The sequence below is a fragment of the Lynx rufus genome, unplaced genomic scaffold (genome assembly GCF_022079265.1).
Source record: "Lynx rufus isolate CCGP_SWC_20201006 ecotype Redwood Valley unplaced genomic scaffold, mLynRuf1.p SCAF_6, whole genome shotgun sequence".
Classification (NCBI taxonomy): Eukaryota; Metazoa; Chordata; class Mammalia; order Carnivora; family Felidae; genus Lynx; species Lynx rufus.
Genome location: NW_025814878.1, coordinates 3,117,207 through 3,144,958, shown reverse-complemented (window position 1 = coordinate 3,144,958; position 27,752 = coordinate 3,117,207). Strand labels below are relative to the sequence as shown.

The following is a 27,752-nucleotide window of genomic DNA, read 5'->3' as shown; positions in this document are numbered from 1 at the left end:
TATGTTTTGTGAACTCGTCTGGAAAGGAATCTGTCACCAGGGTATCAAGACTGGATAGTGTGATTTGAACTGAGGATTCATTTTTGCTTGAATGTCACGTCAGGTAACACAGTCCTTATAGTCTAGTTTGGAAAATGAAAAAGTATGTGTCATTTTAGCTTGCCCCTTCAAAGTGGCAAAGACATTGTCTTTAGGAATGATGCTCAGAGGTCCTGGCTCATCCCTGCCCGCCAGAAGCTTTAGTTTCTCCTTGGGCTTACATCTGTAAACTCCCATCCCTGCACCAGCTCCCAAGGCTTGTTGATATTAGTAGTTTTGTCCTGTAAACTGGGACCACTGTAGAAGCCTGATGTGGGCACAGCCTGATGCATCCAAGTAGGATTTTCTATAGAAATGAGTTCCATTTCAGGGGTATGATTTTGGCACTTGGCACGTCTGACTTCATGGCCCATGACAGCACTCAGCTCACCTCGTCTCCCTTCCCCGTCCCTGCCTGCCACCTCAGCTACCTAGTTTCATTTTAAAATGAGTTGCATGGTGGGGTGCCTAGGGGACTCTGTCGGTTAAGCGTCCGACTTCAGCTGAGGTCACGATCTTACATTTCATGAGTTTGAGCCCACATCAGGCTCTCTGCTCTCAGTGCAGAGCCAGCTTTGGATCCTCCGTCCCTATCTCTCTGCCCCCTTCCCTACTTGTGCACACTCTCGCTCTCAAACATAAGTAAACACTTAAAAAAAATGAGTTGCATGGAAGTTGGTATTTACTTTTATAACTTTCTTTGTGTACTCAACTATTCCCAGTGCCCATGAATGCCATTGAAAAGGTGCCTGAAAACAGTTTTTGGCCTTGCAAGAGAAATGGTATAGGGATTTCTTTGAAATGAAAAATACTGCAGCCTCATAGTACTAATGACTATGGGAAAACGATTAAGTTTAGTAGCACCAGATGCATTTTCATTGTGAAATTTAGGGTTTCTTATAAATTTAGGATTATTTTTAAAAATCTTTTACTGTTGGTTAGCAAGGAGTTTATGTTAATAAGTTTCTTAAAAAGCCAAGTGAAAGTATAAAATGGAAAGTACTAGTTATTAATCTATGATATTTTTTATAATATTGTACTTTCAGAGTTAATGAATTACACGATCCAATGTACCAATATCGAGTTGACACAGGAAATTTTCAGGTAAGAATTATTAATGATGCCTGGTGTTTTTTTTAAATGCCGTTTTTCAAAATTACTGAACTTCGTAACTTAAATTGTGTTAGGGACATGAGCTCATTGGCTGGCACTTTGGGGGAGAATGCAGAAGGTTCATGGGTGCAAAATTTGGAAAAAGGTATTTGAATAGTATAAAAAATAAGCTTTTAAAAACAAAGTTGTTGCTTCCATTGCTTGGTATATGGTTGAGGCACAGAAGAGGTGTCAGATTTAAGAGCATTGTAGAACAATTAAGAAGACATTTTTGTTTGTTTAATTCTCTAAAATAGAGGAAGGTTTCCAGCTAATGAATGATGTGGCCAGGCCGGCTCTGTAGGCGTGCAACCCGGGCAGTCACAGGGCCCAGCACCCTGGGTGATGCTCTGCTCTTGCCAACCCAGAATTCTTTATACTTTCGAACAAGGGGTCCTATGTTTTTATTTTACACAGAGGTTCACAAATGGCAGTCAGCCCTGAGTGCGGCTTTCCCTTGAGTCTCTAGGTTTATCTGCATCCCTCAAGTCTTGCAGGGCAGCCCCTGTCACACGCAGCTGGCTGCTCAGCCCGGGCTGGTGGGAGGCGGGGGCGGGGGGGGGGGGGCCGCCGCAGAGGGAGCCCTGGGAGGGGTCTAGGAGGGATGTTTCCAGCAGGGCAATCCCAGAGGCACAGAGTTGAATTCTGAGCTTGGTGACAGCCAGCATTTCTCTGATGCTTTGCAGAGCTTCCTGTGAAGTGATAAAATCTGTGGCTCTTTATGGGAATGGCCTCTGAGAAAGAGGGAGGTTTAGTGAATGATGGTATCTTGAAAGATGTATAATGCGTGTTGAGACTACACATGTCATAGCAAACAGAATAAGCCCTGATTCTTAATCGAATTTCAGCAGGGAAGTGCCAGTAGCCTTTCCATTCCATTATTTAGAAGTTTGAGGAGTTTTGAAGGTCAGTCAATGAATGCCTTTTGAGCAGCATGCCATGATTCTTGCTCTCAAAGAATGCGTGACCTTGTGAGGGAGAAAAAGCTTAGAAATATGTACAGACCAGTATTGACAAGTGTGCAGTGTCCTGACAGCTGTATCCTTACATACAGTGGGCCCAAGTTACAAGTTACTTGTGTTTTGTCCTTTTTCTTTGTCTTTTATTTAGCCTTATAATGCTTTAATAAGTTTTTTGTGGGGAGGGGCTGCACCTGGAGTGGAGAGTAGGGGAGGCATTCTGGGCCAGGGAAGGGAGGAATTGTTCCAGACTTTGTATGGGGCCACAGGGGGAGGAGGCCATGCAGGAGACCTGAGTCAGGGCAGACTCAATGGGGGCTGTGCTCGAGAAGGGCACCCGCACCCTAGGAAGGCTTGAGGCCCTGTGTATGAGGGGCTGGGCTTCAGAGAAGCCTTTTCTCCCTGAGGGCAGGGCACTAAAGGAAGGGACAGGGAGGAGCGGCTTTGACACATTCTCATGAAGATTCTACAGACCCCAGTGATGGATCACATACTGGGCTGTAGGTTGAGCATAATTCCCCAGATTTAGATGAAATAATATAAATTCATGCTAATCTGTTATTGGAGCTTTTGTCTGGTCCAGTCCCCTCATTTTTCATATGAGGAAACTGAGGGCGGTGAAAGGTCTTGCCTGAGGTCACTTGGGGCCAGTACCTGGGCCAGTGTGCCCAGCTCCCTGGATGGCCTTCGGGGTAAAACCTGTGTCCTGGGGGCAGCATCCCAGCCTGTTTCCCTCTGTAAAAGGGGGCAATGCTGCAGTCTTAAAGAGTTGTTGTGTGGGTTGAATTGACCAGGAATTCAAAGCACGTGGCCAGCACTTAGAAGGACTTGAGCAAGGCAGCTGTCACCTGTCCCCTTCTCAATCAGTGACCTACGTCTGTTACTAGAGAAAACACTGGAAACCAGAGACTTCTAGGAAGCTGAAAAAAGCTGAAGACCCAGCACTGGTGTATTGAGCACCTGCTACGTCCCAGGCCCTGTGCTAGGAGCTTTCCATGTGTCATGGAAGGAGCTTGGATTCTCGCTCATCTGATGAACGAGGGCTGGGGATGCCCACCCAGGTGAGCCACCCGTGCTCACAGATAGGGTGAGAGGCTGGGTCTGGATAAGGAAGTCACAGTGGTGGGAACACATCCTTGTTCTGTGTTATGGAGTGACCTTCAGGATTCTAGGCTCCTTTTAAAAATGTTTGGTTTTCCTGCTTGTGGTGGTATTGGAAAGAGGAGCAGCACTGAGCCCCTGTTCTTATTCGATTGCCCATCTTGTGTCGTTCTAGGGAATGAAAATTTTCTTCATGGTGGTGGCAGCTGTGTATATTTTATACCTTTTGTTCTTGATAGTGCGGGCCTGTTCCGAGCTACGTCACATGCCTTATGTAGGTAAGTGCCACATCACAAATTGCCCAGGGCAAGGTGAGCCAGGAGTTGACCTCACATGGTGGGAGGAGTGGCCGGAGTCCACCCAGCAGGAGGCCTGACCTGGATGGGGACCCATCGCATTCCCTCAGGCTAGAGACCAGTGTCTTTGGTCCCTGGGGAGGTCTGGTATCAGGGCTGACTGGGTAACTGTGAGCCTTTTGGACAGTGCCTTAGGCCAGCACTGAAGGGAGGCCTGTGGGGTAGAAGCCACCTGGGGCCCTGGGTGCCATTGTGGCTTTGGAGCTGCCTGGATCCTTCCAGAATCATATCATACCTATATAGAGGAGGTGGCCATTGTGGTTTTCCTGGTCCTGAATCTGGGCAACTCACCTGATCTCATAGGATCCTTTCCTTCAATCCGTCACAACCAAATAATAATGGCCATGGTCTCTCTGGGAGGTGGGATAGCATTTCTTCTGGGCTTCAGGTACACACAGGCTTAAAGTCCAGACATAGGAGGGGTTTTGTTCAGGAGGCTTTGTTTATTTTTGTTTTTATTTTTAAGGTCTCTGAGCTGAAAATGGAATTTACTTCCAATGTGGTTTAACGGGGTTTTTATTTCTTTTTCAGATCTCAGGTTAAAATTTTTGACTGCATTGACTTTTGTAGTACTTGTCATTAGGTAAGAAGACTTTATTTTTTTGAAAGAAACAAAACCGTGAATTTTATTTTCCTACCATGAATATCTTTCTCCCCCTTTTACAAAGTTAACTTTAGGGCATTTCTAGCCAAACATATTCACTGGGTCAGAGAGCCTCTTGCCCAGGGCAGGCGCTGAGTGTGCACAGTGGTGGAGCGAGTACAGTTGTGTTGAATGTGCCCTGGGGAATGAAGAACGTTGACTTGAACCCAGCCGGTCCAGTGCTGGGGGAGCTCACTACTTGCTCTGATGTCACCATGTAGGTGGATCAGCCACAGAGCAACTCAGGTTAAAGAATTAGAACACCACGCATGTACTTGGCACCTGGCATCCTTTTGGTGCTCTAAGTAGAGGACTAAGTACCATAGGTGTCCTTGAACCCCATGTGGTGGCCCCGACAGGAAGGGATGCTGTACCTGGAGACTACGAAGGCCCAGGTGACCCAGTTGTCCCTGTGAATCAATGCCAGATCATTGTTCGGTCGTTTGTGGTTTGTCTCTTTCTGCTAAAATCAAAATCCAGAGGGAAAGAAATCTAGTTACCTGCTTTTCTCTCTTGGTTGTTTGGGTGGCGAATAAATGGCAGCCAGCCCTCTTCTCTGGCCCGAGCCACACTGGGCTCTGAGAGGCCAGCTTTGCAAGGAGGCGCTGAGGTCCCCGGCTGCTTGAGCAGGCAGACTCCTGTGGGCACCTGCGTCCCTTCCCTTTCCCAGGTTGTGCACATCACTCATCACGCTGCGTGAACTCAGCGTGGGCTTCCAAGTGAGATCCTTCAGAATTTGCGTTTGCCTGAAAACAGCAGTGCCCGTATCACGCAGGCGGGCCCTCTTCATCTCTTGGTGCGTGTGTTGTCTCCCACCTCTCCCATGCCTCCTCTCACACACTCCGTCTCTCACACACGCGCTCTCTCACACACCCTCACGTCCTTCAACACCTACCCATACTCCTCACACACCTCTCACACAGTCACACACTCTCACACACTGTCTCTCACACACTCTCACCCTCTCACACACACACCCTCGCCGCCCCCCCCAATCCTTACCCTCCTGCTACCCAGTCCACAGGTCAGGAGTGGGATACTTGTAGTGCCCTCCGAGGAGTCTTAGAAGTTGTTACGCCCTCATGGTCTTTCTTCATACAGGTTCAAGGGGATTCGTTTATTTGCCCAGCAGACCTGTACCGAGTGTCTGCTCCCTGGTCGGCAGGCAGACATGTTCCTCCCGATGGTGGTGGTTCTACTCCAGGGGAGGAAGACGGTGACAAGTAAATAGCAGTCCCGTCGTGAAAACAGATGTGATGATGGCAGGAGAGGCTGTGCTGCAGGTGGGGAGGGGAGAGAACGTCTCTCTGAGGAGGTGACGGAGGCCTGACGATGAGCCCTGGAAATACATGGGCGCTGGGGACAGCAGGTGGCTTGGGGAGGAGAAGGAGAGGAGACATCGCAAGAGGGGAGGCCGGCAGGGAGAGAGGCCACCGGAGAGGTCAGGGCAGGGTCCGCAGGCCGCCATGAGGAGTCCCAGTTTGTTCTCGGCGATGGGAACCCTTTGGAAGGGTCGAAGCCCAGAGGTGAAGGCTTAGATTGTCAGCGATCAGTCAGGCTCCCTGTGGAGGACGGGCCGCGGGGAGGGGAGACGAGCGCAGGGGAGCGGGTTCGGAGGCTGCGGAGCTCCGTGTCAGGACCCTCGGTGGTGGCGCGCGGCCGAAGGCGGGTGTGGGGTGTGGGGTGTGCGCACAGGGGTGCGGCGCCGCCTCACCGTGAGAACCCCGCGCGGAGGAGGGGCGCGTGCCGAGGAGCCGCGGGCTCCCCTCCGGGCGCTGTCGTCTGCTGTGGGGACCCGTCCGGGAAGCGTCCTCGAAGGCGGCTCGAGAAGGGAAGGAGGACGCGGCGGGCGCTCCCGGCCCCCGAGGCGAGGCTGCGACGCGGCCTGTGTCAACTTTAGCCGCTTCTACCCCAGCCAAGGCAGGGTTGGTGTGCGCGTGCGCGTGTTCGGGCGCGTGTGGGCGCGTGCGTGCGCGCGCACTCGGGCCGTGCAGACCTTGTAGCGAATGGACGGTGTGAATGGGGTGAGTGGAAGGCGCTCTGGGAAGCTAGTGCCACTTCCTCGTGTATTTTTACTTACTGTCCCTACCCCCTTTTTTCCAGCATCGTCATCCTTTATTTAAGGTTTGGAGCGCAAGTATTACAAGACAATTTTGTAGCTGAACTGTCAACTCACTACCAGAATTATATCCTTTCAATGGGAGGCGGCCGCCGGCCTTCAGGAGCACGCTCAGCGTGGAGTGGTTAGCGTCTTAGGTCTGCAAACGTGAAGAAGAGGCGGGCCCCTGCGCTGTGGTGCCCTGTGTGCTGCGGCCCCGCCACCGCCCTCCCCTGCCCTCCCTTGCCCTCCCCTGCGGGCAGCGGCCCAGGCCCAGCAGGGCCAAGCTGTCCCAAGGGACTCCCGCTCCCCAGCTGCTCTCCCCGCCACCCTGCTCTCCTGTCCGCCTGCTGGGGATTCTTTAGGAACCCAGACTCCATCCAGAGCCTCGCCTCAACCCCGGTGCCCGCTTCTGCCCGCAGAGCACCGAGGGAGACTGAGCCTGATGGGAGAGTCCTCTGTCCCCATCACTGGGGTGTGTCCAGCTGCAGTGTCCACAGGTGGTGGAGATTAGGGCGGTTTAAGCCTGTGTCCCCAGAAAGGGCTCAGAAGTCCCGGCTCCCAATGTGCCTGGGGCCAGTGGGGTGGGCTCCTGGGCTCCGAGCTAAACCTTCGGCTGTCTGGCAGCTTAAGTGTTCTTGCCGCACCCTCCCCTCCCTTTCTGTGATGGCATCCATCAGGGGGCGCTTTGGAGTTTTCATCCCTTATATCTCAGGTTCTTCCCCTGGGCCTTTGTACATCCTTAGAGTTCATGCAGGATTTGTCAAACTTCAGTGACTGAATTTCACACTAAACTTTTATCAGAGGAGTCTGTAATGCAGAGAAGGCGAAGAGAAACTGGTTCGAGAAACTGTTTCCCGTTCTTCCTTTCAGTCTTGGTTTACCCATATGCACGCGTGGCCTTCCTGCCCTTTGGTCCTGCCACCTCCAGAGGTTTCCATGGAAAGAAGACAGACGGTGCACCTGTTGTTCACAGGTGACCTTGAAAGGTTATTGTAACGTCCAGCTGTGGGCTTGCCCTGTGGCTTCCTGCCGTCTGGGCTGTGCAGCACTGAGGTACTCACTGCTGGTTAGCAGTAGCAAGGACTGCGGGTGGTTGGACGGAGGCAGCCAGACTGAAAGCAAAGACGCCAACTGAATACGCAGTGTTCGGGGCTGCTTATTTCCCTTAACCGGTATCACCAGCTGAATTCTTATCTTTCTATGGCTTGTTGAACTTTTACCTCTACACTTTGGCCTTCGTGTATTCTCCATCGAAGAACGCCCTGTATGGTAAGCCTCTCCTGGGGCCAGGACGCTGGCCAGATAGCTTCACAGAAGTTCAGGACCCACCTCCCGGATCCCCTGTTAGTGCTGGGCACTGGGTCTCTTTTATTTATTTATTCATTCATTCATTCATTCATTCATTCATTCTGTATATTTATTTTTTATAATTTAATCCAAGTTAGTTAGCACATGGTGCAACAATGATTTCAGGAGTAGATTCCTTAAGCCCCTTACCCATTTGGCCTATCCCCTGCCAAACCCCTCCAGCAACCCTCTATTTGTTCTCTATGTTTAATAGTCTCTTATGTTTTATCCCCCTCCCTGTTTTATATTATTTATGCTTCCCTTCCCTTATGTTCATCTGTTTTGTATCTTAAAGTCCTCACATGAGTGAAACTGTATGATACTGGTCTTTATCTGACTGACTTATTTCGCTTAGCATAATACTCTCTAGTTCCATCCACATAGTTGCAAATGGCAAGATTTCATTCTTTTTGTTTGCTGAGTAATACTGCATTGTATATATATACCACATCTTCTTCATTCATCCATCGATGGACATTTGGGCTCTTTCCATACTTTGACTATTATTGATAGTGTTGCTGTAAACATTGGGATGGGCACCATGACTGTTTGGCAGAGAGAGACACGAGGTCAGTTGCAGCGTGAGCTCTGAGGCATTAGAACATGGTATGTGCTGTGTTATTACATAGTTAGTGGGTCTTAGCACATATGAAGTCAAGTCTGTTGGAGACCAGTGCCATGGCCATTCAAGGAAAGCCAAGGTGCCAGCTCCCCCGCCCCACCCCCCAAAGAAGAACTAAACTCTCACACAGGCAATGAGAAGGATGAGAACCTTCTGGAATGTGGGCAGGGAGATAGCCTTTCGGGACCACCACCTGACTTTCATGTTGTGTGAGCTCTCAAAGCGCCTTCATGAAAATGTCTTGTTTGAGCCTCACAGCATCTTTATGATGAAGATGCAGTTACTCCCATTTGAGGTGAAGAAACCAGACAGAGGCTTGCTTCCCAAGGGCGGGAGGGAGGGCAGGCACCTCTGGTCTCCTGGGCATTTTCCGCCCCTGCTACCTGTGTGGACTTGGGAGAAAGTGGCCGGGTTGCAGCTCCTGTCCGAGGGCTCCCCTGGTGCCTCTTTTCTCCACCAGTCGGTCTGCCCGGTGGCGATGCTGCCCCTGGCTTGTACATGAGAAAGCACGCTGGGGAGGCGAGATTTGTTCAGGTCACATAGATAATAAATGTTGGAAGCTGGGATTTAAATCCAGCCCTTTCTACTCCTGTCCTTTTTCTGTAGCATCCTGCCTCTCTAGGCTCATGCATGAAAATGCTCTTTGTTGGTTTTCAGAGTCCCAGCTGAAAGACAACCCTGCATTCTCCATGCTGAATGACTCCGACGATGATGTGATCTATGGGTAAGTCACTGCCTCTCTGAAGGCTGTGCTATAGCGAGCACTCGGCCTGGGTGTACGGAACAGGTGTTAACAATCCTAAAATGATTTTCAAGGCATTATGACCTTTCTTTTACCTGGGAGTGTCATGTGATTCCATGGTTTTCTGTTTTCACATTGTTCTGACTAGATGGAGTGGCATTCCTTTTTTTGAACACTTACCACGAGTGGTGACCACAGGAGGAACAGTTCGTTCTGGCGTTGAGCCCTGGTGCTTGATTGGGGGGGGGGGTGGTGAGGAGCAGGTGGGGGCAGTTGGCTATAGAAATGGGGAGCACAGAGCTATGAATGTGTTCTTGCTAGAATGGCATGTCAGTGTGGAAGAGGAGAATAAATGAGGAGCTGTCAAAAGCCGAGTGGCTTCAAAGGTCTCTTTTGTGACAGGAGTGACTATGAAGAGATGCCTCTGCAGAACGGCCAGGCCATCCGGGCGCAGTACAAGGAGGGGTCTGAGAGTGACTGAGCCTCGGGCTGTCCTGCAGCACCGCTTCCTGGCCCTCCGTGCTCCTGCTGGTGTTCAGGCTTGTGTCGTGAACAGAGATTTCCCGGTCCTTACTGGTTTACGTATTTTTGAAAGGAAAACCAAAACCAAGGATAAATTTAAACATTGGGTCAAATTTATTGTTAGAGTGGCTACATTTGTTTGGGAAGAGAGGTGCTGATGAAAAATGTAAACAGGCAAATCCTTTTTCAAGGGTTTCAGATGAGAAAGGATTTGTTTTTAGTGGTGAGGAGGAAATTACTCCTGTTTTTAGTAGGTTTTTTTTTTTAAATAATTTGCTAACTCCAAGTCCACGGAAAGCCCTTATGAATGAAGTTGTCAGCATGGTGACGTTCTCTCTCTCTTCCTTTTTTCTCTGCCCTGTACCAGTTTCGACCCTTTAAACTCTAAGGGAAGCCTATTTTTGTGCCTGTCTCATGAGGGCAGCCTGAGTGGCCAGCGCTCTGGATAACCACGCATGTTCAGTGACTCGTAACTTGTCTGTTGTGTGAAATTTGTGTCATGTCTCACTAGAGAAATGGTGGGCGAGCCGGTTCTAGCCCTTCACTGCCCACCCCCCACCCTGCCCCCGGGGGCGGAACTGGCATTGTGGGCTTCTGAGGAGGACTGGGTGAGCTTCATAAGGAAAGGGTAAGAAAATTGACAAGTGCCAGCTCTTGTTGGGAGAGGTCTTGCTACCATACAGTTTTCCAAGAGCCTGTGTACACACGTCTGTGCATGTGAGGGTTACATGTATGAATATGAATGGATGTTGCTGTGATTGGGGTGGGGAAGAGGGTATCCATTACAGTTCCCATGAGCTGTAGTTTCTACAACTCCATTAAAGATGACACCCTGTGGAACTTTATTTTTTTCATAAAAGCTAAACAAAGGATCGATAAAATATTATAGTTTCTTTACTGAAAAAAGGTTTTTCAGTTCCTCATTTAGAAGCTAAATGAAAGAAAGTAAAACATTTTTGATGACTTGTGGAAGGAAGCACATCTTTGGGTGGAAGGTCACTTGATGGGAATCATGCCCCACCCTCTCGGCCTCATACAGTGGCCTGGGAAGATGATGGCTTGCTCTGGAAAAGAAAAGTTGTCTGAATCTGTGGCATCACAGAAGGCCCTGGAGAGTTGCCAGTTCCTTTTTGTCAGAGACTAAGTGTAGAAGTCTGGTATAGATACCTCCTTTGCTTTTCCTTTGACACGCACAATAATGTCTGTCTTGAACTGTTGACATACGATCATTGCTAACATCCTGATTGATGGCATGGCACAGGATAGGATTGTTCGGCTCTGCAAACAGTACCTACATTTTCTTCATCTATGCATTAACTCTTAGATTACCAAGCTAAAAATTGGATTTCACTTTAGACAATGCTGGAACCTTTTAGAGGTTCATGAGAGACTATTCGTTATGACTTTACCTCTTTGTGTTTAATTTAAACTTTAGTGATAACGTACCTTTAATATGGATTCCACTTAAATTTGTTTTTAAAACCCTGTAAATATGAAAGTTTGAATTAAAACAACTGTATTATTGCAAGGGTAATTCGAGTTTACATGGTTTTTACATTTCCAATGGTGTGATTTTTTTTTTTTATTGTATTCAGTGGTATTGGAAAAACTTTTCTGTTACCAAATTTTTCTTCTACTAACTATAAATAATTTTATGTAAATTGATGAAAACTTACTTGGACTGATTAATGTATTCTAGTATGTGATATAGTTTACAGGTTTTAATCATTATAAAATAACTGTCCATAATTTGGAATGCTGTTATTTATCAGTAAACTACTTGAGGCATTTAGCCATACACGTTAGAACTTTTTAAACCTTGTCTTTGTCCTGTAGTATAATTATAAACTGATGACTGATATCTTCATACTTGAGTCTTCATGGTATCAAGTCAATGAAATGAAAATTTGGGAGTATTTATTTACTTTTTATAACTAAGTTGGAGACAAAAAAGGTATAAAAGTAAGTACTTAAAGGGAAAATGGTTCTTTGTTAAATCGTGCATTTTGGATCTCTGGTGCATCACATGTATCAACAAATTACACACTCCATGTAAAAATTTGCTTAAAGTATATAGCATTTAGCATGTATTATATATGCCGTAGATATTAGGTTCAAACACTAAAGTCTGCCGGAAACTTTCGGCAGTAGCAAGAAGAAAACTTTTTTTTCTTTGGAGAGTATCAAAGTTTTGCAAACTTAAATTATAAATTCAGAGGGCTGACTTCAGTTCTTGCATGGTAATGGCTTGTATAACATCACCTTTGGGATAATTTTTTATACTGGTCCAGTCTAGGGGAATCTGGAAGGTGCCTGTCGGTATTTCAGTTTCCCTAGGGAGAGCATCATTATCCATGTGGGTAATAGGTCTGCTTGATTTATTATTAAATCATTACAGCAGTGAAGTGATGCAGTTTTCTCTCTCTTAAGCCCCATTTGAAAGGCTAGAGAAGGGGATATATAAAATATATTCAAGGTTTGTAAGATTGTTCCTGTACATAATTACAGATTGCAATAAAAGTTAAGATACACTATGTAAACCCAGCCCACTAAATGGGCAGGTCACAAGACAAATGTCACCAGCCTCAAGTATTTCCTGAACTATTTACTGAAGGTACAGTTGTTAAATGGGTTACCGTGTGGTCAGTGACTTGTTTCCTGGAATCCTTCTCACAGGGTAAACCACGGGAGCTCATAGACAGGATGACAAGAGATAGCTAGCTAGTACATACTTAAGTCACTAAAGAATATTTATGTATTTTGAGGATTTTAGAAACCAGTTGCCTTAGAGGTTAGACTTTTGGAAAAAAAAGATGTTAATCTTTTCCCCAGGCCAAAGGGAAGTCGCTTTCGTCTGTGACATCTTGTTCTCCTGTTCATGTTGACCTGACAGGTTTTAGATATACTGGTAACTATAATACCACACAATAAAACACAGAATTTTCTGCTACTGAAAACTGCCTTTTTACAAAAAGCCTGTAAATATTTGTAAAATAAAAACAACTTTAAGCTCAGAAGAACGAACTATGTATTAGGTCTTGGAACTGTGTCAGTGAGCACAGTAACACCTGATCACAGAATGATCATTGTAATCAATCAAAAGTGAATAAATGTTTGTTTATGGCAAACTTACACTTTGGAAATGGCTTCATTCTGAGACTGCCTTTCTGGTAAATGTTAATAAATTTGAAACATTCGGTCCTTATTTATATGTGATGTATTTGCTCTTGTGTGTGGAGTTAATTTGGCCATTCAGACATGAGTGCTTCAGGGACAAAAGGAGAGCTTTTTTCATTTCAGCAAGTGGATATAGAAGCCTGTCTTTATTACAGTGTGAATGTGCCTGTGGATGAGCACGGAGAGGAGGTCACAGACTGAGGCTTGGGGCCCACCCCTCCCCTTACTTGGAGAAGATTTTAAATCAGATAACCTCCAAACATGTTTACTGACTTATAAATAATGGTCTAATTGTGGACACAAAGTGAATGTTATGAAAGCATCTTGGAAGCCCGGATGTACTAAAACATGTTTTTGGTGATTGATTGCTACTGAAAAATGGAGACTGGGCAGCATGTGGGGACCAGAGCTCTCTGGCTGGAGTAGGAACCAGCTCACCCACTCCCAGAAGCCAGTGGAATCCTGGTCCTGCGGGTAAAAGCATCAAATCATTGTACTGAGAAGACCAAAGCCAAATTGTAACTTTTCCTTTTTTGTTTTTGCAGTTTTAGATTCTGAAGTCACTAATGACATTGAAAGAATTCATTTGTGGTGTTATTTAGACTATGAAGAAAAACACAAACTTTAAATTGGAATAATTTATTACTCTAACCAAAGTACAAAGTGTGGAAAATTAGTGTATCTGAATCATTCAGAGAGTAGAGAAAGTTTCAAACTAGCAGATTTCAGTTTTTAGCACCTTTGAAAAGAAATAGTTAAGACGAGTGGCAGCAGAGGCCTGACTGCCTGGGATGGCAAGTCCTCGGACCTGGGGGTGCTGTTCGCAGAACAGGGCCAGCCTTCGGCTTTTCTCTCCATCTGGAGAGCGCCCCGAGAACCACGCTAAGGAGTGGTTCAGCTAAGAACGCTGAAGGAGGCGTTCACCGGCCTCCCGGAGGACCGGGAGCGGAGCGGAGGGTCGGCCGCGGCTCAGATGGACAGCCCGAAGGCGCTAACGATGCAGTACATGGTCTTGTTCTCCCACCGCACAGTGCAGCTGCCTGTGGGGAAGAAGGCACAGCGTCACTCAACTCGGGAAGACGGGGCTCGCTAGTCTGACTTGTCACCTTTCTTCACGGCACACAAAGAAAGAAAGCCAGTAAGTCTCTTCTAGGAAATGTGTTAAAGGTGAGTCTAATAATAAGCATGCATTCAAAAAATTTGTTTTGAGAGAGAGAGAGAGAACGCAAGCAGGGGAGGGGCAGAGAGAGAGGGAGACACAGAATCGGAAACAGGCTCCAGGCTCTGAGCTGTCAGCACAGAGCCCAACGTGGGGCTCAAATTCATGAGCCACGAGATCATGACCTGAGCCGACGTCAGATGCTTAACTGAGTCACCCGGGCGCCACTAATAAGCATGCATTCAAACACGGGAAATGTCCAAGCACACACTTCACAAAATACTGCGCTGAATGATCTAGATCTCAACAGGATCAAGGAGGCGCCTCAAGGCCTTCAAGGAAAAGAAAAGCCCATGACAAGCCTTCACAAAACACAGGGAAAACCATACCGTCCGTAGAGCTGTCCCAGAAGCAGGAACTTGCCGTGTGTAACCCTGCTCCGTTCTTCTGCATAATTACACAGGTCACTTCAATTAAAACAAACTTTTTATTAGAGAGATACACTTGGCAACCCTACTTTAGCCTACTCTGGGCATATACATGCAGATCACGTGGTTGATGTGCACGATAAATATTATCAGGGTAGATTGGTCCTATGACAGTGACACATCACACCGTTCCCATTCCTTCACCACATGCCTGTTCTAAAGCAGCTGATCTGCAATGCTGGGAAATCCTGTGCCATGCGCCCTGCAACTGTTCCAGCCAGGCGGGTGGTAATGCACACGACACCGCGACCAACTGCTACTGGGAACTTTGAGGTCAGACACCACACTGCTACACGTGCCTCTCATCAGTATATATGATGAGTATATATGAGAAGAACCACCGACAGTATATATGAGAAGCAAAAATGCATTACCGATGTATTTAAATGGCTTGCCCAGCTTGGTGAGTTGGCTTAAAGTCTGTTCGACTACGTTTGTGGTCCACTGGTTCACTTTGCTGTGCTGATAGGCGTTGCCACCGATTGCACTTTCTATAGCCTAGAACACAAAGGACAGAGGTCACTGCTGGCAGAACACAGCCAACACCTTCCAGGTAGTACTGAGTTCATCACCCTAAGAACTGCTAAAATACAATCTACCTGAAACGTAAGCTTATTTATCACCATGAGGACTCTTGTGCAAATACATCCTTTGCTTATCAGTGTTCTATTTCATTAAGGTTTATATTCATTTTTAAAAATCCACACTTATGTAGAGTCTGTCAAATTTTAAACACATTTTGACTGAACTTAATGTTTACTGTTGCAGTTGGTACTTGGAGATAATCAATACTTTTCCTACTGAGGCTAGAAAATATTTCCCTTTGTCCTTTTTTTTTTTTTTTTGAGAGAGAGAGAGTGAGCGAGCATGCAAACGGGGGAGAGGGGCAGAGTGAGAGAAAATCAGGCTCCACACTCAGCACAGAGCCTGAAGCGGGGCTCGATCCCACAACCCTGGGATCATGACCTGAGCCAAAATCAAAGAGTCGGATGCTCAACCAACTGAGCCACCCAGGGGCCCTTGCCTGTTCCTTTCTTAAAAATATAGTAGATATAAGACTTTATATGGGTTGTCTGCACAACTGACAATGCACAAACCTATCCAAATAATCATGTATTCAAAAATACTTCCTTTATCCAGCATCTTCTGGAACTATGTTAACACAGAAGTACACTTTTCAGATTACAAAAGAAAGACCCCTATATATTATAAAAATTATTTTAAGTTTATGATGAATTTCTCTATCTGAAATTCCTGGTCTTTTTCTGTGTTGCGTCCCAGTGCGGGCTCATGTTATGTACGTATGTATGTATTCAGGAATACATATGGCCACTTGCCCCTACTCTTGCTGTGTAGTGAGGCTGCAAGTCTGTAGTCAGGCTATTACCATCTGAAGATTTTCTGGGCCTTTTACGTTGGTTGCCAGTGTGCCTGCCTCTAAGCCACTTCCTTCTCTACCCCTTTTCTAACTTGCTGTGCTGGAAACCAGAAACCTGAGTTCTGATGACAGTTGTGACCTAGATAGAATGTAAACATTTGGTGAGGGCCCAGTTCTGTCCTCAGAGAAGCAGAAAAAAACAGTCCTGGGCTCAGAGCTGTGCACATTGGAGACGGATTAGGGTCTGTTGTCTGGAACATAAGCTCAGTGATCTTGCTTTTGAGGAACAAAGAGCTACCTAAGTCCCACCCTGGTTTCTACCTGTCTGTCCCGGGACTCTGAGTGGTGACATGAAACACACCACATGTAGCACCTGGCCTTCCTCTACCTCTTGCCCCCACCATTGTCCTAGCTCCTTCTCATCCTGACATGTTCTGCCCCCCTCCCCAGCTCTGGGACTGGGAGACAGGCACTCCTGGTTTAAGGGGACCTGGTTGTTAGAAGATCTGGACATTGGTCAAAGAAAGGGGGAGGCACCACTCAAGCTCAACTCTGGCAACTGTCCACATACCCTTTGGAATTCAGTGTTTTTCAGGGAGGAGGAAAACTCCACTTTTGGACGCACCCAAATTTATTACTACCCAATCCTTAAAATAGCTCAAGTGAAGAATTAACCTACTGCCAGGGGTGAAAAAGCTGTTGAGGCCGGTGACCACATGAAGGTACTACAGGGTATTACTTCAGGCCTCCACGGGGCCTGGGAAGGTCTACTTTCAACCATACCTGCTGCAGGCAGTAGAGTCTAAGAGGAGGCCGAAAACCAGCGAGAGCAAAGGGGACTTCACAACAAGCCAGCCCCACGTGTCACAGGTCTGGTGTGGCTCCCCCCACCCGTGTTCCGTAAGAAACATCATGTGTAGGAAAACCGTGAAAAGCACACCACTACAGATCCTGCACGACCACCAGGAGATCACGTGGGACGGTGAATAATGTACATGGTAGGACAACGACATTCTGCTTTTTGGTGTTGGGTCACGAAAACAGGTTGTGATTCTTCATTATTCTGGCGTTCGTTAGTAATCTGCATTAGAGTCAATTCCCCATTACACATATCTCAACTGGTACTATTTTTAAATTTTTTTTTTTTAATATTTACTTTTGAAAGAAAGAGACAGAGTATTGGGGGGAGGGCAGAGAAAGAGAGAGACACAGAATCTGAAGCAGGCTCCAGGCTCTGAGCTGTCAGCACAGAGCCCGATGCAGGGCTCGAACCCACAAAGCGCGACCATGACCTGGGCCGAAGTTGGCCACCCAACCAACTGAGCCACACAGGCAGGCGCCCCTCAACTGAGACTGTTAAACTTCAATCATCTAATGGCTTTCTCCTGGCCAATGGCTTCAGTCTGGTCTCAATTTACACAGGAAGGGAAGGAGACTAGGAATAGCTTTCTGGCCTCATTCCTGCCCCAGGCTCCCCAGTTCTCTGCACTACAGCCCCATCAGCCTCACTTCAGTCCCTCAAACATATCAAGCACAGTCCCACCACAGGGCCTTTGAACACGTGTAATGCCTGGAACGTCTACCCCCTCTTCTTGCAGAGTTAACACCACTCCTACTCATTCTCCAGATTCTAGCTCCGAACTCACCAGATAGGTCAAATCCTTCATAGCACCACTTCCTATAGCAGTTACCACACAGGGAATGCAAGTTTACAATTCCCAGTGTCATTGACAGGTGCCTGCCTTCCCCTGCCCCATACTGTAAAGTCCTTGAAGGTCGGTCCCTAATGCCCCCTTGCAATGTACTTTTTAAATGAATGAAGAACAAATATGCTATTTTGTCTCCCACTGTCATCCACTGTCTTCCATGCATCCACTGGGGCATGGTCAATAATGATAAAATAGGTAGTTTAGGAATATACGAAAAATAAGCAGGTAAGCCCCAATGGATCACCAGGTCTTAAGTGACTGGAAGTTACTCATTTTTTTTACATACTCTTTATTCAACACCAGAAACATTTATTTGTATACCATGACAGGAGTCTTTTATGCTAAAAGGTTATAGAATCAAACCTTAGTAACATTCAATAATAATGTCAGTACATACAGTTTCCTGTCTGGTTTAAAATATATAATTTACATAATATGGGAGTAATTCTTATCTACATATTCACTGACGTAAAAACTGTTATTTTAAATGCCAAAACACACAGGCTCAGCTGAAACAATTCCAAGGCAGTATTTAAAACACGTTATTTTACTCATAAAGCCGTTAATCAACATTTAAAAAATAAGCATCTTTCCTCTTACCTCTTTTACAATGTTGCTCACTTCATCAACAACAAAAGCAGTCTGTAAGGAAGAAAATTAGTTAAGTTTCGTGGCTTTAAAAGATCTGTTTCCACTGCACTGATTAATGCAAATTTAGGTAATGAACATAATTTAGAAATGAAGACTTAGAAATAACTGAACTAGATTGTTCATTTTACCAAGGAAAACACTACAATGAGGCTCAGAAACACCAAGTGGCTCTTAGAGAATCGCAGAGCTGGTACAGTCAGGAGTCTAGACAACGTATATAATTTAAAGGTTTTTGCTTTGTTTTAATCATGCCATGGTCCAAAAGACTGACTCCGCTTTAGATTCAATCTCTCTAGCCATTTCAACTGGTTGCTGGGATCATTAACAAATACAAAAGTTTACTGACTGACTTGATTTTTGTTTACATTAGTGAACACTCTGATCAAACTCATTAGGAGGTTTGACACTTAAGACATTTCTGTTTCTGTTTTTAACCACCATTAGTGATAAAGTACAATGATTAAACTATTTCTGATAATTATGTTTTCTTCTCAATGCTGTCCTACCTCAAGACTACAAAACCAGCTGTTAGCACAGCTGTTCTCCACAGGTGTGTCACGATGAGCTGGGCTGCTGCAGTAATCTAGAGGCAGAGTTTACAAATGGGTTTTCTTTACACATATTGTACATGTGAATGGGTACAAGGTTCTGTCTGAATCCTGGGAACAATACTTAGCTCTGGACATTCCTTCTAGAGGGCAGCCCGAGGCCCTTAGTCATTGTGAATCCTGGTGGAATAAAGTCAGAGCACCCTGCTTTTGGCAGTGAGTTTCCCTCCCAGCTGGGACACCGTCCACTGTGGCCCCGTCTGAGCAATGCCCCTTTCTTTCCAGGAGGATCACGAGCAGACTGCCTTGAAGCCCTCTCACTTGCTCTGCTCAGAAGGCATACTTGGGAGACAAAGCCAACTCACCAAATGATGAAAATTTGCACTATCTTACAGGTTAAATGACTTCTTGAGATTTAAAGGATCCTTCCAGGGGACTTCAGTGATCCTAAATCATACAGGAAAACCCCTGTGTGACTATCCACATTGCTAAAATATGGAAAAGGTTGAGGGGCATTTCAGTGGAGATTTAGTGGAAAAGTAGAGCAGTTGTACAGAATCCACTGGGCAATTTCAACTTCTACAAGAAATAGGAACAAGGAGTTGAGAATAGTCTTACAAAGGTCCAGATATTTATATGAAGTTAGAGGATATGCAGAAAAGGCTTAGTTCAGAAGCTGTTAGGACTGGCATCCATTAGTAAATACCTAAGGCACGCCTACTAGGAAGAAGTTGCCCTCTTATCATGCAAGGGCCTAGGGCTTTATCTCCTGTAAAACACATGCTCTGTTCAGCCCCTTCAATCCTCAGATCTGTAAGTGAGATCTGGAATAATGAAGTCACTTAGCCACCTCATTGGTGGGAGAGCCAGAATTGAAATGCCAGTATTAAGAGATTTCTCTTACAGGGTCATTTCCGTTTTTAAAGTTTTATAGACATTCCTATAATATGAGCCATTTTCCTACATTAGTTTACAGGGAAAAGCTTTTCCTTTGCTGGCTGCTTACGCACCATGGATCCACTTGGTTTTTTACCAGCACTGAAACACATGATTGTGCTGCCAATTCGCATGGTACAAGCATTAGAATTTTTCCCCCTCTACACATCCCTGCTTAAACTAAGTTTCAAAAATGGTAAAATAGCAAACCTTACCAAATTCGTCTATCGTTTTTATTTTTGACAGGCTGCATAATCTGTAGGACTCTATTTCAACAAAAATTACTACTTAGCAAGGAGAAAATGGGCAGCAAGAATTATTACTTAGCAGGAAGAAAATGGGCAAATATTTTTCTATAATAGTAGCATCCATCAGCTATAGTCCCTGAATGCATGTTGAACTGAAGGAAAGCCATGTTACCAGCCCGCTGTTAGAATGTCTTCTGCTTGGCAAATAATTGCGTGCTTTACCCTGCTGCTTCTTCATTGAGGCAAGAAGAGATTATTTTTCCCAAGTAGGAGTTCTCATACTGACATCTCAAACTCAAAATGAAACCTAAGGGATGGTGGCCACGGTGGATGTAAGCACCACACTGAAGAACAAGGTGCGGAACGGAAGACAAAGGCAGGCTCTCCTCCTGTGCGCTTCCGCATTTTGCAGGTGCATCAAATCCATTACTGAAGGGACTTAGAAGATGTGACTGGACGTGCGTGTCACGCATATATGTCACTCTGTAGTCTTCCGTTAAAACATCAGCAGACGCACACGCGGCCTTCAGCCTTCCCCACCCGTGGACGTGGAGCACCTAATCTAGGGTGGGGGGTCTGCACCACGGAATAAAGGGAGCGAATGATACCACTCTCCCGGCGGCCCTGCCGGCGTGGAGCAAGGTCTGGGGGCGCGGCTGGGCCGCGGGCGTGGAGCGGTTCGGGGGCGTGGTGGGCCGGCGCGGGGCCAGGTTCGGGGCGGGGCTGGGCCAGGGGCGCGGCGGGCACCGGGCTGGCCCGGGACGTGGGGCGGGCGTGGGACGCGCCCCGGGCACACCCGGGGACGCCCGGAGACGGGAGAGGCGCGGCGGGGTGTTCCCGGCCGCAGGGAGAAGTCCCAGGGCTGCGGGGCCCCTCCCGGAAGAACGACGGGGCTCACGCCGCCGCGCGGGGAGCCCCTGCCGCGCCCCGCCCCCCGGGCAGGGTGACGACGCCCAGAGCAGGCCGGGCCGGGGGTCACCGCGAAGCGCTCGGCAGGGGGCCGGTGCCGTCAGCCTGCACCTCGGACTGCCGCTGCCCACGTCCAGACGCGGCCCGGGTGCCCACACACGCCCTTGGCTGCCGCCGCCCACCCGCGCCCGGGGCTCTCGGCCTCCACCCTTCCTGTTGCTGACCCGGCGGTTACCTCCTCGGCAGCCTGGTAGTCTTCCATCTTTCCTCCTGCACGTCGCCTCCGCCTCCCTGAGTAGTGCGCACCGCGCAGGCGCCCTCAGGCTCCGCCCCTCAGGCTCGCGCCTCGCCCCGCCTTCCCTGCGGGCCGGCGCAGCTCCAGGGCTCCTCCCACGCCCGGCTAGCTGGGCTGGGGACTCGGGATCGGCCCCTCCTCCAGGCTTCCCCAGGGTGGTTTCCGTGGGAACCCGCGAGGTAGCCTGGCAGCAACTACAACAAAACAAATGTACAAAAGCCATTCCGAGAGGAAGAGTCGTCCGGACCTTCCCTCCAGCTTGTGCTGTATGGATTAGTTTTAATGTTCAAATGGATTCGGACATCCTGTAATACACTGCAAAGGGATTTCTGAATATGAATGATGAGCAGCTGAGAAACTAGTTACAGTCTTCCTGGAGATCCAGGATTAGGAAACTTCAGCTCTGAACGAAACCCTCCTGTTTTAGGGAGGTAAATTTTCCATATAAATGAGCTTGTTTTTTTTTAAGTACCAATAAAAAAAAAAAAAGCCATTCTGGGTGGAAAATTTTGTGAAATGCTGCACACTTCCTGGCTGCTTTAACCAAACTGACCTAAATAGACACTTGTATACAGGGGTCTTTCTGAAAATTAGTAATTGTACAGTACTTTCCAAGAAGGACTGGAGTTTGGGCACTTGTTTGCATGTACTTTGTGGCTAAGATCTTTGATTTGGGGGGCTGTTTTTTCTGGTCTTGCTATGTCCTGGAAATCAGGCTGTCACTTCTTATCTCTCTAAAGTGCAGTTGCTGAAACCCACTTTCCATCCCCCCAGGAAGCACTGACCACAAGCCCTTGAGATATAGTAGAATTAAGCTACAGAGCTCACTTTCAATCCTTCAGAAACCTTTGTTTCTACCCTATGAATCTAAGTTCCAGGCAGGCAGAAGCCATTTTATTCACTGATGCACTATCCCCTACCCCTTCCATTATGCCTGGCACAAGTAGGTATATAATTACAATTGACTGAATGAATAAATGAATGAATGAACGAACGAATGATTTCCCCAGGGTCATCCGTTTTGCCTCACGGCCACTGCAGAGGGCTGCGGAGTGAAAAAAGATGCAATTATCTGCTCCCTTGCGGGAGGCAGAGGGCTGGTGAGCAGAGATCCCAGCGGTGAGACACGCAAGGCTGCTCTGCCCTAGACACCTGACCTCAGCTAACTGTATTTTCCTTTGCTATTCATTCCCTCCCTATTATCTGGCTTCGAGTCACCTGTCCCAGTGTTTCAGCCTTTGTGCCTCACATGTGGTTCTAATTCTGACATGTCTTTATCTGGCTTCCCGGCATTCCCAGCTTCACCTGAGATCCATTTTAGGTGTCCTTCTGCCTGCCGGGTTCTGGGCCCTTAGCGCCGCCACGCTCCTCAGCCAAACGGGTCTCTTCACTGTTTCCTAATTTGTTCTCGCTACTCTGCTGTGGACCTGGAGACCAGGTCTTTTTCTGGTCTTGCTATGTCCTTGAAATCAGGTGAGTGTCTTAGAATCATGTGCAAAGCAGAGTGAACAGGTTCTGAGTGGACATCTGTATTTGAGTGCTGTGTGGTTTGGGGCATCTTCTAGAGGTTGCTCCACAGCCTTTTAGGAACTTCCTAATTCAACGGAGTGTTCTAAATGGCTGCTGGGATGGTGCATTAGTAATGCCTAGACTTTAAGTTACAGTGTAATTGAAGCTCAGCAGGTGCAGAAATCCATAGAAAACATGTACAGGCGAATTTAAAAAGTTTTTTGACTTTATTTTTATTTATTTTGAGAGAGAGAGAGAGAGCAAGCAGGGGAGGTGCCGAGAGAGAGGGAGACAGAATCCCAAGCAGTCTCTGTGCTGACATGCAGGGCTCGAACCCACAAACCACGAGATCATGACCTGAGCGGAAGAGTCAGACCCTTAACCGACTGAGCCACCCAGGCGCCCCTGAATTTAAAAAAATTTTACGTGACTTTATCTCATATGCACTGGGTACTGCTCTCCAATTTTAACTATCAAAGAACATTCATTAAACGATCTTGCCATATGCACATTGTGCCTCAGAAATGGATAAATTGGGCTGTTTCTCTTTAGAGCAGTTCGTTCACCTGTTCAACACACTTACATTGAACATTCACTTTGTGTCAGCCTCTGAGCTGGAGTCGAGGCTACAGAGTTTACTAAGATATGATCTCTGGGAAAATGTTAAGAACACATTTTCTGTAAACAGGAGGACGTGAATTCTCTATGCTCAGTGGTGTTGCAGTGCTTGGAAAAATGCTATGTGCCATGCTATTATATGCCGCCCAATTGGCAGACAGGCCGTAGGGCCAAGGAATAAAATCACTACGGCATTGACCGTTCACTAGCTGCCGTGTCCAGCACCCTCAGTCTGCCAAGAGTGAGTGTCCATCATAAGTACTGAAGTATAAGCACACCGGCTCATAGCTGCTCATTAATCTCTGGTATTCAGCCGTAGTTTAGAATGTTTAGTTTCTGTGCAGCAAGCCAGTGGAACGAATCTCTGGTTTGTTTCTCAGTGTGGGGATTAGCTGTGGGCTTGCAGATGCTGCGTGCTCTCTTCCTGTGAACCCAGGCCCTTTAAAAAATGTTTTTTTAACGTTCATTTTTTTGAGAGAGGGAGAGAGACAAAGCGCGAGCAGGGGAGGAGCAGAGAGAGAAGGAGACACAGAATCCGAAGCAGGCTCCAGAGTCTGAGCTGTCGGCACAGAGCCCGATGCGGGGCTCAAACAAACCCACAGTGCGATCATGACCTGAGCCGAAGTCGATGCTTAACCAACTGAGCCATCCAGGTGCCCCTTGAGTCAAGTCCCTTAAACACAAACTCTTTAAAGTAGGGATTGGCCTTGCCAGTGCCTTTATTTAGCAAGTGCTGACCTCATAATCTTAGCCGTGTCACCTGAAAAAAAAGAATATTAACAGGCACAGTTGGGTCTTACGGTGCTGTGTGTGATCTGCAGCCCCTCACCATCCAATCTTGTGGATGTTCGAGTTTTCCTGCCTTTCTCTGTGCCCAGGAGTGTGTGACTCAGATGGACCACGGAGTCGTGCCAGGCCAGTGAGAATCATACCCATTTGATGACAAAGCTGATAATGCCAAAACACTCGGGCCTGAGGAATTTGATGCCGTAATGGAGAAGAAAAGAAACTTGTGGCTGACACATACCTGAAGTGAGAGTCCCGTGCTGAGAAATTATGTGGTAACAAGATTATTTAAGAGATGCCTATACTCAGATCTGCTGCCTGCGGGGAAGCACAGGCAAGTGGGACTGAAATTCCTCCGTACCTGGAAATGCCTGCTGCACCGGGCCCCTTGGCTCCTTCTTCCCCCTGATCCTGGCTCCCTCCGCCCCATCCTTGAGACCCCATACCCAAGATCCAACAACTAAAGGATGACTTGGGGCACAGCAGGGGCCTCCAGCGGGCATTTCTCTGACTGGTTGATTTTTATGCTATAGTAGTTCTTAAATATTTGATCAGTTCTGTGCGTATGAAAAATTACACCGTATCAGCACAGGCTAGGTTAGCTGCAGAAACAAATGACCCCAGACTCTTGGTGGTTGATAACAACAAAGATGTGTTTGTCACCCACACTATGTGACCATCAGGGGTCTGTTACGGCTCTGTCCTATGTCTTCTCCACACTGGGACCAGACTGATGGAGCAGCCTGATGCCAGAATCATTGAGGGAAGGGGAAGGGACAGGGAACAGTGGCCCCGTGTGCTGGCTAGGACGGTGCTGCTCATAGGAGGCAGGGGTCACCTTTGCACACGTTTCATCATCCAGAGCAAGTCTCTCGACCAGCCTGAGTTTACAGGCAGGGACACTTACGGAAGAAGAGGGCTACAACCCACCACACGGAGCCTTCGGGAGTTGTGTCTTGATGATTTATCATGTTCACTCTCTTTGCCTGACTCCTGGCCATGCACCAATCCTGGCACTCTCCCCTTCCAGGGCTACTCTGGTCTAAGCCCCAGGCCAGCCCTGTGTCACCTCGCTCTTTTTTTAGATGTGATCTCATCAATACCTGCTCAATTTCCACACCCATATTTTTGTTTTTTAAAAGATTTTATTTTTAAGTAATCTCTATACCCGAGGTGGGGCTCGAACTTACAACTGCAAGATCAAGAGTCGCATGCGCCACCAACCAAGCCAGTCAGGTGCCTCTCAACACCCACCTGTCTCCACCCTTCCCTGCCGTCCGCTGCAGCCCAAGGCCTTAGGCCAGTGGTCTCCAGACTTCTTTAATTTTGCCCCCCTAGCAGGAACAATTTTTGATCTTGTATCTCAAAGTTATGTTTATTCCCATGGTGATATATTCAATGGTGAATCCATTCATTAAACATCCATCAAGTCTAAGTTTTAGCTTTAAAAATTAAATATAAATAGAAGTTCTAGTATTTTCTTACTATATCCTGCTGTGATGGTCTGAAGTGTCCTTCCTCAAAATCATATGTTGAAGCCCTAATCCCCCAGTACCTCAGACTGTGACATTCTGTATTTGGAAATAAGGTATATTTGGAGATGGGGTCCTTAAATAAGTAGTCAAGTTAAAATGAGGTCATATGGGTGGGCCTTAATCCAATATGACTGTGTCCTTTTAAGAAGAAGAGATTAGGGGTGCCTGGGTGGCTCAGTCGGTTGAGTGTCTGACTTTGGCTCAGGTCACGATCTCACTGTTTGTGAGTCCCATCCCTGCTGTCAGTGCAGAGCCTGCTGTGGATCTTCTGTCCTCTGTCTCTGTGCCCCTCCCCAACTTGAGCATTCTTTCTTGCTCTCTCACTCTCTCTCTCAAAAATAAATAAAACACATTAAAGAAAAGAAGAAATTAGGACACAGACAGGCACAGAGAGCTCTTGTGAAGACACAAAGACAAGACGGCCAACTACAGGCCAAGGATAGAGGCTTCCAGAAAAAAACCAATCCTACCAAAACCTTGATCTTGAACTTCTAGACTCCCGAATTATGCGAAGATGAATTTCTGTTGTTTAAGCCACACAAGTATTTGTTACAGCAGCCCCTAGCTAAGTAACACACCTACTTTGGAAATAAATATCATAGGGTACCCTCATTCCAAAAACATTTTCTTCCAAATATTCCTAAATGGATTCACTTAGTGTCTTATGCTACAAATAGTAAAATTACTATTAAACAGATAACAGGTATTATTTACTAAAGATCTTCTTAGGCCAGGGGTCCTCAACCACAGTCACTATGGCAGGGCCTGATATAACAAATACATAATAAATATCTGTGAGTGAACAGAATGAACTGTAAAACGAAGAGGGAAGCCTGTGGCCTTCACCAGGAAATGGCTCTGGAAGGCCAGATGGTTTGCTCAAGGTCACTCTGATCTGTCTGTCTCACCCCAGAGCTTGCCCTCTTAATTCACTCTTGCCTCTTGTCGCAGCCCACCACCCTTCACAGCCCGTTACCACCCACCCTCCCAGCCCTGCTCCTCCCCTGATGGAATGTACCATCTCAGGTCATCATCCTCAGGCCGCAGAAGAATGAGATTTCAGAACTGAGGAGCCGGAGGGATGATCAAAGTGAACCTCATTTACAGTTGAGGAAACTGAGGCCCAGTAGTGTTCAGAGGTATCCAGTGACTCCCAAGGCCACACAGTGCACCTTATTTTCAGGGGTCATCTGACTTGCCTGATCATTCAGTTAGAGTTCACACTACTTCACCCCCAAAGGTGAGTCTGAGACCCTCAAAAGAACCCACTAAGGGAATGGAAAAACAAGTCCACAGAGTGGGAGAAGATATATGTAATGTAAATACCTGACAAAGGACTCATATCCTGAATATATAAAGAACTTCTATAAATCAATCACAGAAAGACAGATAACCCAATCGTAAAATAGGCAAAAGACTTGAGCAGGCCCTGCATCAAAGTAGCTAGCTAAATGATGAATAAACCGATAAAATAACGTTCAAATTGCTCAGCTGCCTTAACTATCAGGGGAATGAAAATTGAAACCAGAATGTGATTCCAACACACACTGACCAGCATGGATAAAATAAGAAAGGCAAATAGTAAGTGTTGGGGGAACATGTTTCTGATAGGTGTGCAAATTAGCATAACCACTTTGAAAGATTGGCAGCAGCTACTAGTGTTGAACGTTCCATATCCGGGCACATAGCCAACAGAAACACGGACAAGAACTCGCCCAGACACTATACCAGAATGTTCGTAACAGCACTGTTCAGACCAGCCCAAACGACGGGTCGCACAAATGGCCATCGCTAGTGCTATAGATAAGCTTGTTATGTATTCATATGATATAATGCCACAACGAGAATGAGTAAACTATAACCACATGTGAAACCCCTTAAAAGCATAAAGTTGAACAAAAAATCAAAATGGCTGCACTAATGCTTCAGAGAAGCTTGATTTTAAAGTCGCCTTTTTCCTCTCTTTGGCAAAACCTCACCTCCTGCCTCGTCAGCCTTTTGTTTCAGGAACCCGGCACCACCCTGAAAACGCGACTGAAGAGGCTGGCAGAAAGTATCCTATTCCTGTGGAAACCGGCCCCATCCTGCATTTCCCTACACCCTCCCCACTCCTCCTCCAGGCGGGCTTGCAGGCTCTTGAAAGCCTCAGCCTGCAGCAGCCTCCCGGGCCCACAAAGCACTAA

General features: G+C 46.9%; 2 protein-coding genes across 2 annotated transcripts in view; one reads left to right on the top strand and one right to left on the bottom strand.

Annotated features, from left to right (window-relative positions):
- The window catches only part of TMEM181 (transmembrane protein 181), a 52,333-nt gene extending 39,578 nt beyond the window's left edge, over positions 1–12,755 (top strand). The window contains exons 11-17 of the mRNA XM_047103289.1: positions 1,125–1,182; positions 3,466–3,568; positions 4,178–4,229; positions 6,393–6,475; positions 7,570–7,659; positions 9,017–9,083; positions 9,504–12,755. Coding sequence (XP_046959245.1) covers positions 1,125–1,182; positions 3,466–3,568; positions 4,178–4,229; positions 6,393–6,475; positions 7,570–7,659; positions 9,017–9,083; positions 9,504–9,582 — 532 coding nt within the window. The 3' untranslated portion in view covers positions 9,583–12,755. The remainder of the gene's footprint in view (positions 1–1,124; positions 1,183–3,465; positions 3,569–4,177; positions 4,230–6,392; positions 6,476–7,569; positions 7,660–9,016; positions 9,084–9,503) is intronic.
- A 668-nt stretch (positions 12,756–13,423) lies between these two features.
- DYNLT1 (dynein light chain Tctex-type 1) lies at positions 13,424–21,143 on the bottom strand. Its single transcript, XM_047103290.1, has 5 exons — positions 21,062–21,143; positions 18,135–18,176; positions 14,822–14,945; positions 14,349–14,426; positions 13,424–13,840 (listed from the first exon to the last, which is right to left on the bottom strand). The coding sequence occupies exons 1-5, from the start codon at positions 21,086–21,088 to the stop codon at positions 13,770–13,772; spliced, it is 342 nt and encodes a 113-aa protein (XP_046959246.1). The 5' UTR covers positions 21,089–21,143; the 3' UTR covers positions 13,424–13,769.
- Positions 21,144–27,752: the final 6,609 nt, after the last annotated feature.